Genomic DNA, 14,341 nt, shown 5'->3' on the forward strand with positions numbered 1-14,341 from the left:
TAAAGGGGAACTCGACCAAGCTGACAATCATGTCGTCTGGATCATTCTCATTAGCCGTGGCTTCTCTCTCTGCTGTAACAGGTATGCTTTAGTTATAAACTTATCATAATATTCATGTTTTCCATTAACAACGTGAAAAACTGATCAAAAGAAAGGTACCTAACATGTAAATTGAGGCATAACACATCTCCCGCGTTATTTGGAAAACTCCACAATTCACATGTCATCCATTTTCTATTTTTAGAAATGAAAGAACAAAATAAGTTTACGCTTTTCTTCTGCTCACGTTTCACTTTTCAACTAGCAAAGTATTGATTAACTAACAACGACCCCTTTATGTATTCGATATAATACGGAATTATTACACAAATAAGATTTATTATACAGATTATAGTTAACAGCTTTCATATTTTAAATGAGCCGTTGAACAGCAAACCAGACTAGCAACAACTCCTTTTGCGATATTTAAGTGACTAAAAACATCATTTTTTTCACCAAATGCCCGATTAGTCTGTTGTTCAAGAAAACAAAGATAATATTTCAGTAAATTATCAATTTCATTCATACCAACAAATCTGAATACTATGTTGTTTCAATTGAACTCCCAAATATTAATTTAATTTCCACTAAAAGCATCAGCTCAACAGCTACTATTACTACTATATATATATAATAGAACTTTTGTGCCGTAACTGCTTTATTGGGCCACTTGGCAGCACAGTATTGGTTTGTAATTTTTGTTTCTTGTTTTTTATTTCATTTACCATAACGAACATAATGACAACCCACCAAATGCCATTTTTTTTGTTTTAGTTCTAGTAGCATAACAAACCTTAAGGAAACCGATTGCGCGTTGACTCGCCACCTCAACGGCGTGGCCGTCAACACTCGGGCTTTACCAACGCGCAAGTTTACCAACCCAATAGATATTGTTTTAAATAATTATTTTTTATATGTTATTTTCTATGTTAATTCGACGAATTAATTTTTTGAGTTTTGACGCTCAAATTTTACTAATGGTTTCTATACCGCAACAAATGTAACCGATATTTATCCAATTCGAGTTGATTCACCGTTGTAACGCTCGAGTTTTACTAGCTGTCCCGGCGTAACGCGTCGGTTAAAAAAACTAGTTAAGAATATTTATTAAATTCAGCTATCAAAACATTAAAAATAACATTTATTCATCTGGACAATAAAATATAGCAGACTTCACGAGTGAAATATAAAAAATCCCAATTCAACATGTTAAAAATATGCATACATGTGTACTTATTCTACTTTTCAATTTTATAATCCTTGTTCTAATTATTTCTTTTATTTGGTTTATGGGCTTGTATTTGATCTTGTGTCTGGGGTCATGGGTGGGCTTATAAGTCAGGGCTTATGGGTGCGTATCTAACTCGTTCTCTTCGTTAACATTCGGGTATTCCTCTTCAAGCTACGCTTCTTTCACTATTGGGTACTCCACATCTATGTATCCATTTTGGAAAGCTCCATTATCTAGTTTGGAAAGTTTGATGGGTTCAAATAAACTTTTCTTGCTTGCGGGTTCTTTCTAGGGTTTAAAACCCGTACAACTCAATTTCATATTTTGTTATTATTGCAATATGTTCTTAGGGTTTTATCCCATTTATTTGCTTCATCTTATAATTTGTGTACATGGTTTAGTTTTGATTATTGGCCGTTTAAAACCCTTTGATTATCTGTTTATAACTTGGTATCAGAGCATATGCGCTCCTAAATGACAGGGCCGGCCCAAGTGCCTTGTTGGGCCAAACAAGGGCTTTGATAAAGGCCTCCAATTTTCATTAAAAAATGTTTAATATATTAGGTTTTTAGAATCAGCCGATGCTGGGCAATTTTGACAGCGAAATTTCTCAAGCGGACTCGATTACTTAATTCAATTGTGTTGACTTTTGTGGTTGGTAATTAGTTTTAGCAGTTTTTATTTTTTTTTAATATGTTAATTGCTAATTTAATACCAAATTTTGCCATAATTAGTAATTAAAACCCAATTTATCATATGCTACATGTTATTTGTTTCTTAGAATTTTAGTTGAGCATTACACATTATAGCTTTGAGTTGAATACTTAAATATTATTGCTAACAACCGAATGCCAAATCAAAAGCTAGAAATGTAAATTTATGAAAATATTGTTTACACACAAGATATAACTTAAAACAAAAATTTTTTTGAACTCCTTCAACCATAAACGTGTTAGTTTATTGTTGTCGGTATGACGGTCTCTAACCCGAGTAAAGGATGAGAGTTTATATAAAAAAAAGTTTTGAAAAAGCCTCCAACTTGATAGCTAGCTTGAGGCCTCTTAAAACCTTAGGCCATCACTGCTAAATGGACGGTTTCTTTTTTCAATAACAAACCTTGCTGATCGAGTGGTGGTTCACCAGTGTTCTTTGTTTCCAATTAGGTGATATGTTTCATATTCAATTGGTTGTACTCAAGATTGACGAACAATGGTTGAGTTTGTTCTAACTATCAGAGAATTTGACGTGGAAGAAGAATTCTCGAGTTAAGCTAGAGAGAATGATTTACTTCAAAAACTAACTATTACAACTGTACAACTGATATTAATACAGCTACAATCTTTAACACCCTAACTACTAAGGGGGTGTTTGGGTGAGCTTTTAAAAATGCTTTCTTGCTTATTTGCTTTTTTAAAAGCAAAAGCAACTTTTGAAAAGCTCAAATTTGAAGTTTTTAGAGGAGCTTTGTCAAATACATTTTGCTTTTCAACAAGCAAACAAGCAAATAAGCAAGTTTTAAAAGCTCACCCAAACACCCCCTAAGTCTGTTTATTTATATTAAGCCTCTGTTAAGTTTGACTTTGACTCTTGTTATATGATGTTGACCATTACTAACACATATCATTAGGCCTGTTAGTTCTTATTATATTTATTATTTTCGATGGCCTGGTGGTTGTATTTCGTGAAGTTTGAGGCTGTTTAAAACTTTAAATTGCTCTGCCAATTCAATTTTTATTCTAGGTTTAATCAAGTAAACATAAGTGGTCACAAACCTAGCTAGTAAAAATGAGTCGCCGGAAAATCGGTCACAGTTTATATTAATAAAAAATGAAGATAAGTTCCGGTCACAAAAATGTCACCACTTTTCAAAAACTGAAAACGGTTGAAAACTAATCGCGATAACAGTTGCAGAAAATATAAAAATACTAATAATAAAGCATTCACGCAGGAGCACTTACATCCATTAAAAGCAATACTTTAATACCAAACCTCTAAAGTCTTTTAATGATATTTTTAGCTTATATTATTATTAGTCATTGTTGGTAGAAGATTTGAATGTATGATCTTGTACGAGATATTGTTGGGAAACGAAAGTATTTATAATCGATTTTAGATAAGGAAGTTTACTAAATATAGAAGTAAAAGATATTGGAAGAGAGCAGAAATTGAGACGTATTGCTAGAAGATGAACAACATGGTGGTTATTATATAATGCAGAAATAAATAAATAAATAATTTGTGGGACAAGCAAATAACTAACATTGTGGTATGGAGCGTCAGATTTTGGATTCGTTTACTTTAGTTTTGTATTTTATTATTTATCTTATTTGATTACGTTCATATGTATGAACTATAAGTGTTGCAGTATCCAAAGTCCCGGGTTTTGGGGAATAATTCTGATTTAGGAAAGCTAAACGAAACATTAATTAACGTGTCTTATTAAAAAGGGCCTCCTCTGACAGGTGCGCTATAGAAACTTCTGGTCTAGGTACTAAACAGGTTGTATTCACAAGTTGAAAGATCGAGTCTACGCAACCATCTAAATCTTAAGTGATACACACAAACTCGAACATGACTCATGTGGTGGCTAAGGAGAGTGAAATAAAGCAATGGACCCTTACTTTCTAGGACACTCAAATTTTAAAAAGCAATAAATTATATATATGTAATTTTGATTTTAAGATTGTTTGGTGATAAGGTTTTTGGTCTATAGCTACACATATGCAAGCATAAATAACATGGAAATCACATAATTGAAAATAATTTTTCTTATGAAAATGACCTCAATTTTATTATGTGTTTTAGGCCCCAATAAGATTAAGACGGTCAGTTTAACTTGAGAACTTTCAAAATGATTTTTTTTCTATATTACTACTAAAAAGTTTTAAGTTAATTACTATAGACTAACAAATTTCTATGAAATATTACGCTTAAAATACATTTGACACTCATTTACCCTGTAACTTTAAAGATTTTGCATATACATAAATCTTAATGAAAGCCTAAGATTGGTACAAGATTAATCTTGGACCCATTGTGAATGTTAGTACTCTTAACGCATATAATAGTTTAACGATACAACATTACTATAAGTACGCATACCAAATCTGCTCAGGTAATGCCAATTCGTGTCAGCTGTAGGCATATGTAAAACCTATGAGTGGCCGAACAATCAGATGCTTGCCTTGTAAAGTAGGATGAAACAGGTATATATAAAGAGCGTTTAGATATTGTTAGCGGTACGATTATGATGTTGGGAACTTTGATAATCTCTTAATCAAATAAAAGGTGTCTGTGAACCATGTTTATCAGCTAGCGCTCCACTCACATATTTGTTTTAAAAAGCGTTATTTTAAGTTAGTCAATAATCGTAAGGCGTCATGAAGTATAAGAACATTGAACGGATTGTAGCTCCTAGACTTACTAAACCTTGTAGCACACACTTTCTTTTAAGAAGAATCTCTATTTCAACAAATTAGGATAAAAAAATGTATTTAATAACAATACAATTATTCATATAACGTATTGGGCCATTTGGAAACTCAAAATGACGTGGTTTTCAACCAAAACAAACCGTTTAAAATAAACGTAATTGTGGGGATTAATTAATAAAGTTTTATATAGGTCAAGCACATATATCACGTAATTAGATCAAAAGTTTAAAAACCATAAGCGGACCCACAACGTCAATTCTACAAACTCTCAAGGCACTGCTTTTCTTAATCCTTTTCGACTGTGAGCATGAGGATTATGAAGATGGGGTGCCACCGGAACCGATAGATGATCTTCAACCTGATCAAATTCAATTTTATGAGCATGGTTTACGGGCACATTTTGAGGTCCGGTTCTTAGCAACTGTGATAGAGTGGTCATGGTATGAGATTGCTGCGAAATGATGCCATCGGTGGACGGGTTTTCTGACAAGATGATTTCATATCCATCACCGTAGGAACCCATTCCATCCGCCATAAGCTGCCACACTAAACCACCACCAACCGTCCCTCCAGTCCTTGCCTCCATGTAAATGTTTCTATAAACAGCATTCATGTATGAATCTCTTTTCTTAATATTAAAATCTGGATCTTGACACAATGGTAACAGGGAGGTATTGAAGGGCAAGATCATTCTTTTCTTATTATAAAATACATACAATCGACAATGATAAATAGAGGAGTCCAAAGCTAATTATGGAGAAAATACACAATAATCACAGGAGCATTTCCCTCCTTAATTGTAGCCTAATTGAGGATCCAGAATATTCTAACACCCCCCCTCAAGTTGTGTAGTGGGATCTCCAATACCCAACTTGCTTAATACCGATTCGAATGTTCTTGCCGTAACCGCCTTTGTGAGAATATCAGCTAACTGATCTTCAGATCTCACAAACGGGAGTTCTACAGTACTATCTTCAATTTTTTCTTTTATGAAATGCCTGTCTATTTCAACATGTTTTGTTCGGTCATGTTGGACAGGATTTTCTGAAATTTTAATTGCAGCTTTGTTGTCACACATCAATTGGATCGGAAGCTTTACTGGAAAATTAAGTTCCTTCATCAATTTTTTTACCCAAAGGATCTCTGTGATCCCTTTAACAATACCTCTGAATTCTGATTCTGCACTTGACAAAGATACAACTTTCTGTTTTTTACTTCTCCAAGTGACCAGGTTCCCTCCGACTAAGGTAAAAAACCCTGCAGTAGATCGTCTGTCATTTGGATTTCCACCCCAATCAGCATCGGTGAACGCCTTAACATCTAGGTGCCCATTCTTTTTGAACACTATACCTCTTCCCGGAGTACCCTTAAGATATCGTATTATCCTCATAACTGCTTCCATGTGTTCCGACTGAGGTTGATGCATGAATTGACTTACTACCCCAACAGCATAAGCAATGTCTGGTCTAGTATGGGCTAAGTAAATTAGCTTTCCTACCAGTCTTTGGTACCTCTCACGATCTACTAGCTCATCTTTTTCATCTATCTTTAGCTTGTGATTTACCATCATTGGAGTATCACTTGGTTTGCAGTCCACCATACCTGTTTCTGCCATAAGTCTAAAATATATTTTCGTTGAGAGATGAAAATTCCTCCTTTAGATCGAAGAACCTCAATCCCAAGAAAATATTTTAGCCCTCCAAGATCCTTCATTTCAAACTCTGTAAAGAGGTTCTTTCGAAGCAAGGTGATTTCTTCCTCATCACTCCCTGTTATGATCATATCATCAACGTATATTATTAGACATGTAATTTTATCACCTCTTTTCTTGAAGAATAGGGTATGGTCAGCGTTACTCTGTTTGTACCCATATTGCTTCATAACCATCGTAAATCTCCCAAACCATGCACGTGGAGATTGTTTAAGCCCATACAACGCCTTCTTGAGTTTGCATACTTCATTTCGTTGAAATTCGCCAGAGAACTCAGGGGGTGCTTCCATGTATACCTCTTCCTTGAGATCTCCATGTAGAAATGCATTCTTGACATCAAATTGATGAAGCGGCCAATCTTTATTTGCTGCTACCGAGAATAACACCCTAATAGTATCAATTTTTGCAACTGGGGAAAAAGTTTCAGAGTAGTCAATGCCATATGTCTGCGTATACCCCTTAGCCACCAACCTTGCTTTATATCGTTCAACGGTTCCATCAGATTTATATTTAATAGAAAAAACCCACCTACAACCAACAGGCTTCTTTCCTGCAGGTAACACACACTTTTCCCACGTGCCATTTTTTATAAGAGCTTCCATTTCTGTATTCATAGCATCTTGCCATTCGACTTTCTTACTTGCCTCTTGAACTGTCTTTGGGATATTCTCAGAGAGGAGGATGGCAGAGAATGCTTTTGCATTATCTGCAACTCCCTCTCTGCCTCCATTCACCGGGTACTTTGAAGTTCGAGATACATGTTCTGGAGAATATCGATTCGGTGGAACGCCTCTATTTATCCTCGGAGGCAGAACACGAGTCGGTGGTTCTTCTGACTGCATTTCTGGACTTGAAATATCATTATGACTTGTAACATCATCAAAATTGGACAAGAAAATATTATTTACCTCTTGTTGGACATTGTCCGAAGTAGATTCATTGGTTGTGTGTACTGGTTCGTCAGCCCCTTCTATGTTGGTTGGGAGGGACTCGGTGGCGCCATCTACAGGCTCTGTTAGAACAGTTTCAGAACAACTTAGAGTGTTTAACCAATCTAGAGATTCCCTAAGTTTCTCCCCCTGAACGCTAGATTGGTTGTTGAAATAAAATTCAGATTCGGAGAAGTCATAATCCATAGTGACATGAATACGACGTGTGATAGGATTATAACAACGATACCCCTTTTGATGAGTAGCATATCCTACAAACACACATTTTTCTGCGCATGGGTCAAATTTGTTCCTATTGTTCTTAGGAATGTGAACAAATACTATGCATCCAAAAACACGTGGTGGTAGGGTTAGAATAGAAGGGATAGTGACTTGACTTCCTAGAGTTTGTAAAGGGGTTTTATGTTCCAAAATTTGTGTAGGTAGACGATTAAGTAGATAAACGGATGTAGCTATTGCTTCTGGCCAAAAAGACTGAGGAACTTGAGATTCGATCATCATAGCACGACTTTTCTCAAGTAGAATTCGATTTTTCCGTTCAACGACACCATTTTGTTGTGGTGTGTTAGGACATGTAGTTTGATGAATAAGGCCATTTTTTTCACAAAAACTTTGCATAGACTGATTTATAAATTCTCCACCATTATCAGAGCGAAGAATCTGTATTTTTTTCTTAAACTGGGTTTGAACCATTTCATAAAATGCAAAGAATTTTTTAGGAACCTCTGATTTATGTTTCAGAAAGTATATCCAAGTCATTCGAGAACAATCATCAACAAATAGCACAAAATATTGAAATCGACTATTATTAGAGTTTGGAGCAGGACCCCAAACATCAGAATGTATCAATGAAAAAACCGACTTAACTCTAGTGTTACTTTGATCAAAAGGCACTCTATGATTTTTAGCAAGAACACAAGTTTCACACTTCATATCATGAGTGGATTTATTCAAAAAAAGACTCGGAAATAACAACTTAAGATACCCAAATGAAGGATGACCAAGACGACGATGCCATAACCAAAGTTGTCTATCAACTGTTCCGTGAGCAAGCATGGCATGTCCCTGGTGAGTCACCTCGTCAACATAGTAGAGACCTCCTTGCTCAGTACCACGCCCAATTATCTCCTTCGTAAGAATGTCCTGCAAAATGCAAAATGTTGGATACATTAGCACCACACAATTCAATTCTTTTGTAACATGGCTAATAGACAACAATTTTGAGGATAATGCAGGAATGTAGAGACAATTTTTCAGCTTCATTTTCTTAGAGAATTCAATTGAACCCCCTCCTTTGATCTCAACCCGTTCTCCACTAGCAGTTTCGATATAAGTTTTAGATGAGGATGACATATCTAAAAAATCTTTATAATCATACGTCATAGTGTCTGTAGCCCCGCAATCAAAAATCCATTCACTTAATTTTTTTGGATTAGAATTTGATGTATAACGAGCTCGACAGACTTTAGGTTCCAAATTAATGTTGCTAGGGGTATCCTTTTGGTCATTGTCAAAACAACAGGGTTTAAAGTATTTAGGGTTGAGAATGGAAGGACTTGGGGTGTAATTTCCACCAAGCCCTTTACCTGTTGCGTTTATTCCAGCAGCCACACCACCAAAACCAATTGCTTCATCCTGCCTTTTTGATGTCGCCGGTTCAACTTCGGCGTCTTGATTTCCGATGGCAGCCGCCCCTTTGCCTCGCGATTCTGTCTTTTCCCTGTGATTGTCTTCCCACCATTCGGGATAACCAACAAGTTTAAAGCACGTCTCCTTTGTATGCCTCTTCATCTTGCAGTGGCTACAATACAATTTTGCTTTATCTTCTTTTTCTTTATTCCGCTGCGATTCTGACCGGTTTTTCGGTTTTGCGGTTGATTCCCTTGCTGCCAGTCCAAGGCCGATTTCAGATGACCTGTCAATTTCAGAATTTACAGGTTTTAAAATGTTGATTCTTGCTATCTCTCGTCGTACCATAGCGTATGCGGCTTCAACCGTAGGGAGTGGGTCTCGTTTCAAGATGTCCCGCTTAATTGGTTCCAACTTGTCATCGATAGCTATCAATAGTTGGTAGAGTCTTTGTTCTTGAATTTTGTTGTTGTAGATCTGAATATCTTCAGGGTGTTTCATTGGGTTCGGCTCTCTTCTGTCAATGGTCATCCAAATTTTTTTCAGTTTGTTCCAACATTCTTCTAATGTATCTCCTCCTTGCCTCAAAGAGTTGGCCCTTTTGTGAAGATCAAAGACTTGCAATGAATCTGCCTCAGAGCCATATGTAACTGCAAGGCCATCCCAAAGGGCCTTTGCAGTCGGATATTGCGAAACATTATTTACCAAACTAGCATCGATGTTTTGGATCAGCCATGTGAACACACACTGATCATCTTGTTCCCATCGTGCGTACGTCTGATCTGTTTTTAGAGGTGGTGACGGTTCCCCAGTAATGTGAGAGCCTCTCCCTCTGCCTCCAATAGCCTTTTTCATCAGGGCTGCCCATAGGGCATAGTTGTCTCCTTCTAGTTTGATTCCAAGAGATAGATTCTCGGAATTGGTTGTTATTGGCTGTGCTCCAAGACCATTTCTTAGAAGCGCAGCGATTTGTAGTGTTAATTCATCAGGGATGTTGGTTGCAATAGTAGTGTTGTCTGACATGTTGATGAATTTCTAGGTTCAAAGGATTATACCTTAAGCTCTAATACCATGACACAATGGTAACAGGGAGGTATTGAAGGGCAAGATCATTCTTTTCTTATTATAAAATACATACAATCGACAATGATAAATAGAGGAGTCCAAAGCTAATTATGGAGAAAATACACAATAATCACAGGAGCATTTCCCTCCTTAATTGTAGCCTAATTGAGGATCCAGAATATTCTAACAGATCTTTGCTAGACTTTCCAAATTCTGCTATCACTAGCGGCTTCTTTAAGACAGTCCTTGAATCTTCGTAATGACTTGACATCCATCTTTGCATAAATGACATTTGTGAATCGTCAGTTTGTCCAGAAAACCTTTAAAGAAGAAAGACAGTATGTAAATCTAATTTGAACTCGATATTTTTATTGCATGATTCGCAATCTAGCTCCTTGTATTTATAGATAGAACAATATTAAGTGATAATTATATTACCACTGATCAGGATAGGCATGTATAGTGGTGAAATCGATTTCTCTAACAAGATTGTTGCTGATGAAATCGGTTCCAACTTGGTAACCAGGGTTTATTTGTTTTCGTTCAGGCATCGTGTCTCCATAAAACCCTTCCATCCCAACCTCCAACAAATGATGCTGATCTAATGATTTAACAAAGGCAGCCATTTCTTGAACCCAAACCTAGAGAGATACATAAGTTCAGATTCATATATTTAGAGCTTGATTCGAGGTTATTAACGATCTTTAAAGAATCATTTAACAAAAACAACTACAATGTTCACTCACATTAACCATTCGTCCTGAGTAATCTGCTTGGCAGCTGGGCTCGTTTATGAGTTCCCATGCCATGATTGTGGTGTCGTCCTTATAAGGAATTTTGGTGATCGTATTGACTCTTGTAATAACTCTCTGCAGTCAAAATTATACATACAAGTCATATAAAAACATATTTGGATCATACATTAAACATTCCTTTTAATTTTGTACTTACTTCAACATGGTTCTTGTAATACCCTTTAACTATAGGATTTGTGTAGAAATCGTCATCACTTTTGACATGAGCACCCGAGTTTCTAGCCCAATCAACGTATTGTGGTCTTCCTCCAAAGTCTTTGTAATTGTTAACAAAACTTAGTATCAACTTCAGATCGTATTTTCTTGCTTGTGCCACTACAAAATCTAATCCCTGTGTATAAATCACATCTTTCGTTAGGATACATGTGCATCTATTCTACACAAAACAAATTAAAAGACGGTCGGTACCTGAAATACGCGTTCATCGTATACTCCTGGTGAAATTTGTAAAGCTTTATCGTTAGAACCGTCTTCAAAAGCCCATGTGCGACATACCGATAAACCAGCGTCAGCTGCGTCTTGTAGCACTTGGGTCACTTTATACCTCTCACTCGGGTCAGAGGCTACATTCATCATCCAATATGCATTAAAACCATTGAACAGAAAAGGTGAACCATTGAGAACAAAGTTAGTTCCTTTGGTTCGAACAAAGTTAGTTCCTTTGGTTCGAACAAAGCCGCCTCCTTTACCCCTTTGAACCCTAGCTTCACATGCACAACCACAAAACGACACGTATAGAACAAAAGCATGGAAAATAACACTCCATGAAAGTCGACCATATTCAACGTGAGTAGCCATTGTTGGTCGAATATTTGAATGCATGAGATCGTTGGCAACGTTGGTATTTATGCTGGCTTATAAGCATAAAAGTTTTGCTAAAAATAGAAGTGAAAAGAAAATGGAAGAAATGTAAGAGCCAGGAATTGGGCCTCATTTTCTTGAGCTAGAAGATGGCCACTACAGTATTTGTAATAAAAAATATTTATTGGACAAGCAAATAACCAACGTTAGCGTATGGGTCGTTAGATTTTTGTTTGTGTAAAGTAATATAGGTGTGTAGATATTGTATTGTTTGTTTCGGTTTCTGCAAGCAGATCAGACACACTCATACGTATGTGCTTAATTTTGAGGTGAACTTAACAATTACAAGTTATCCTACTTTTATTCTTTTCTCAGTATTTACTTTTTCTTAATTATCATGGTAACTGTCACTAAATCTATATTAACGAAGGCGGGCTTAAATTTTCAGACGAAACAAATAAATTTACATTTTTGTGCAAAAAAATTGGTGGGCGTGAGGGGAGACCCCGGGCCACTATACAAGCTGCACCCCTTTATAACCTATTTTGTAATGCCGCAAAATTAAAAAACAAAATAGTAAAATTGCAAAATTAACAGTTCTGTATTTACTACGGGATTGGAATCTATTTTGTTGACACAAGTTCATGGATTGGATGTTTGTAATTGGAAATCGAACTGCATTTTAAATTCTCTACTTCTTTGATATTTGCCTCCCTACTTTAGAATGCTATGTTTTTAAGTCAAAAAGTATGGAACCTCTTTTTTAAAGTATAAATGTTATACTAAACTTCATTAGATAGTTTTCATTGAATATATGGTAGTTGCAACCGACAAAAATCTTTTATTAAAAAAAAAAAAGTCACTATATGTCTTTAGTGGCTGATTTATGATTGTTTGATCGCAAATAACTATTTTTATGATGGTGTGGTGTGAGCTAAAAAAGATCAGGATTTTAACGTGAAGTTTCAATAAGGAAATATCAAAACACAAATTAACACACAATTTTAGGATGAACTCTCAAATTATTATAATCAATAAATTAATTCAAAAGTTTATTACAATAATATCTTATGCAATAACCCTAATCATGAATATGTAATTTATAAGGGTGTCCGGATTTGATCAACAAATAATACCAAATATAATTAAACTTCAATTGTAACCATATAAACCAATTACAACATTAATGAATTTCACGAACCCAAACATGGCCAACCTTGTCACATACTTGTGATGGACCTATTAAGATGGAAATTACCAACAATCACCTTCCGACATGAAACAATCTTCACATTTCATCAAACTTGTTTCTAGCTTGCAAGAGCTTTCGTAAGAAGGTTGGCCCATTGTTCCTTGCCACTAATATGTGCTCCATCGTTAACTCGTTTTGTTCCATGCTCTCGTATATAGTGAAATTGTGACTTTATGAACTTGCTTTGACTATAGCATACCAGGATTTTAACCAAAGTAATTGCTAATGTGTTATCAATTTTTAAAATTTCCCTCCAGTTAATTTCACCAACAATTCATGCAACCATACAGGTTGACTTACAACCGAGCTTGCCCCCATATACTTCGTCTTGCATGATTAAAGTGCTATGGTGCATTACTTTTGTGAGCACCAAGAAATTAGAGCTTCTTTATAATAAAAACACATAATCAGTAGTGTTTCTTCCATCACTTCATCAATATTAAGGTTACTATTGTTGTACCCGATCAACACCTTTGATCTGACTTGTTTATACCTGATCCCCCTTCCCAACAGATCTTTGAATAAACTGGAGAATTTGTTTAATTGCTGCCAAGTGACACTTCTTTGGAGTTTACATGTATCTATTTGCCAATCGAAAATGCTATGTCCGGTCGAGTGTGTAACAAATTGTCACACTCCAACCTAAGGCGGAAATGCCGGGGCGTGATCCGATTGCTCACAGCTCGAAGATACTATCATAATATAAATGTGACAATATCTATTTAATTATTTTATTTTAAATGTACACACAATATTCAAATATAACAAAACAATTCAAATAAATATATATAACAAATTTAAATTCATGTTTATCTTTATTAAAACCCTAAGGTCTTTCTAACTGTCCATACTTCAACTTCAATTCCAATTCAATAGCAACCTGCATATGCGTAGAAAACAAAGTTTGTCAACAACACATGTGAGTGATTTTATCACCAGTTTTGCAATAAAATAATGTTAATATAATAAATAAGAGAAATAAGCAAAACGTATTAAATGCGGTAATGAAATCAAACCATGAGCAAATAAGTTGTCGATTAAACCATTGTCAAGCGAATCGGGCGCGGTAAATCAAGGGTTGTTTATATAGGAAACACTAAAACGAACTAATTATGGTTATTTACTCATTTAAGCAACCGAATAAGCATTTAATGACCGAATCAATGAAATAATCTGTAGATTTTGTGCTTGATCAAGGGGTTATGTATATGAACATGTATTTTAGTTATATATTAGTTTTCTTGGACTTTAATTCACTCGATTTATGCTAAAAATTAGCGATTTAGATACCAAAAACGAATTAGGAAACAAAATAATCATTTAATGACAAAATCGGGTATAATAACTTAAAGATTTCGGGTTGGACAACAATAAAACGAAATTGAAATGTTTTATAACATTAGTTGACATACCC

The 14,341-nt window shown here is 35.4% G+C and overlaps 1 protein-coding gene across 1 annotated transcript; it reads right to left on the minus strand.

The window, feature by feature from the left end:
• Positions 1-4,972: 4,972 nt before the first annotated feature.
• On the minus strand, positions 4,973-11,696 carry LOC143540497 (mannan endo-1,4-beta-mannosidase 5-like). Its single transcript, XM_077033542.1, has 6 exons — positions 11,283-11,696; positions 11,011-11,205; positions 10,806-10,928; positions 10,498-10,700; positions 10,255-10,379; positions 4,973-5,355 (listed from the first exon to the last, which is right to left on the minus strand). The coding sequence occupies exons 1-6, from the start codon at positions 11,694-11,696 to the stop codon at positions 4,973-4,975; spliced, it is 1,443 nt and encodes a 480-aa protein (XP_076889657.1).
• Positions 11,697-14,341: the final 2,645 nt, after the last annotated feature.

This window comes from Bidens hawaiensis, unplaced genomic scaffold (assembly GCF_021521415.1).
Source record: "Bidens hawaiensis isolate Kalapana, Puna unplaced genomic scaffold, B.hawaiensis_p1.1 tig00012255_1, whole genome shotgun sequence".
In the NCBI taxonomy this organism is placed as follows: Eukaryota; Viridiplantae; Streptophyta; class Magnoliopsida; order Asterales; family Asteraceae; genus Bidens; species Bidens hawaiensis.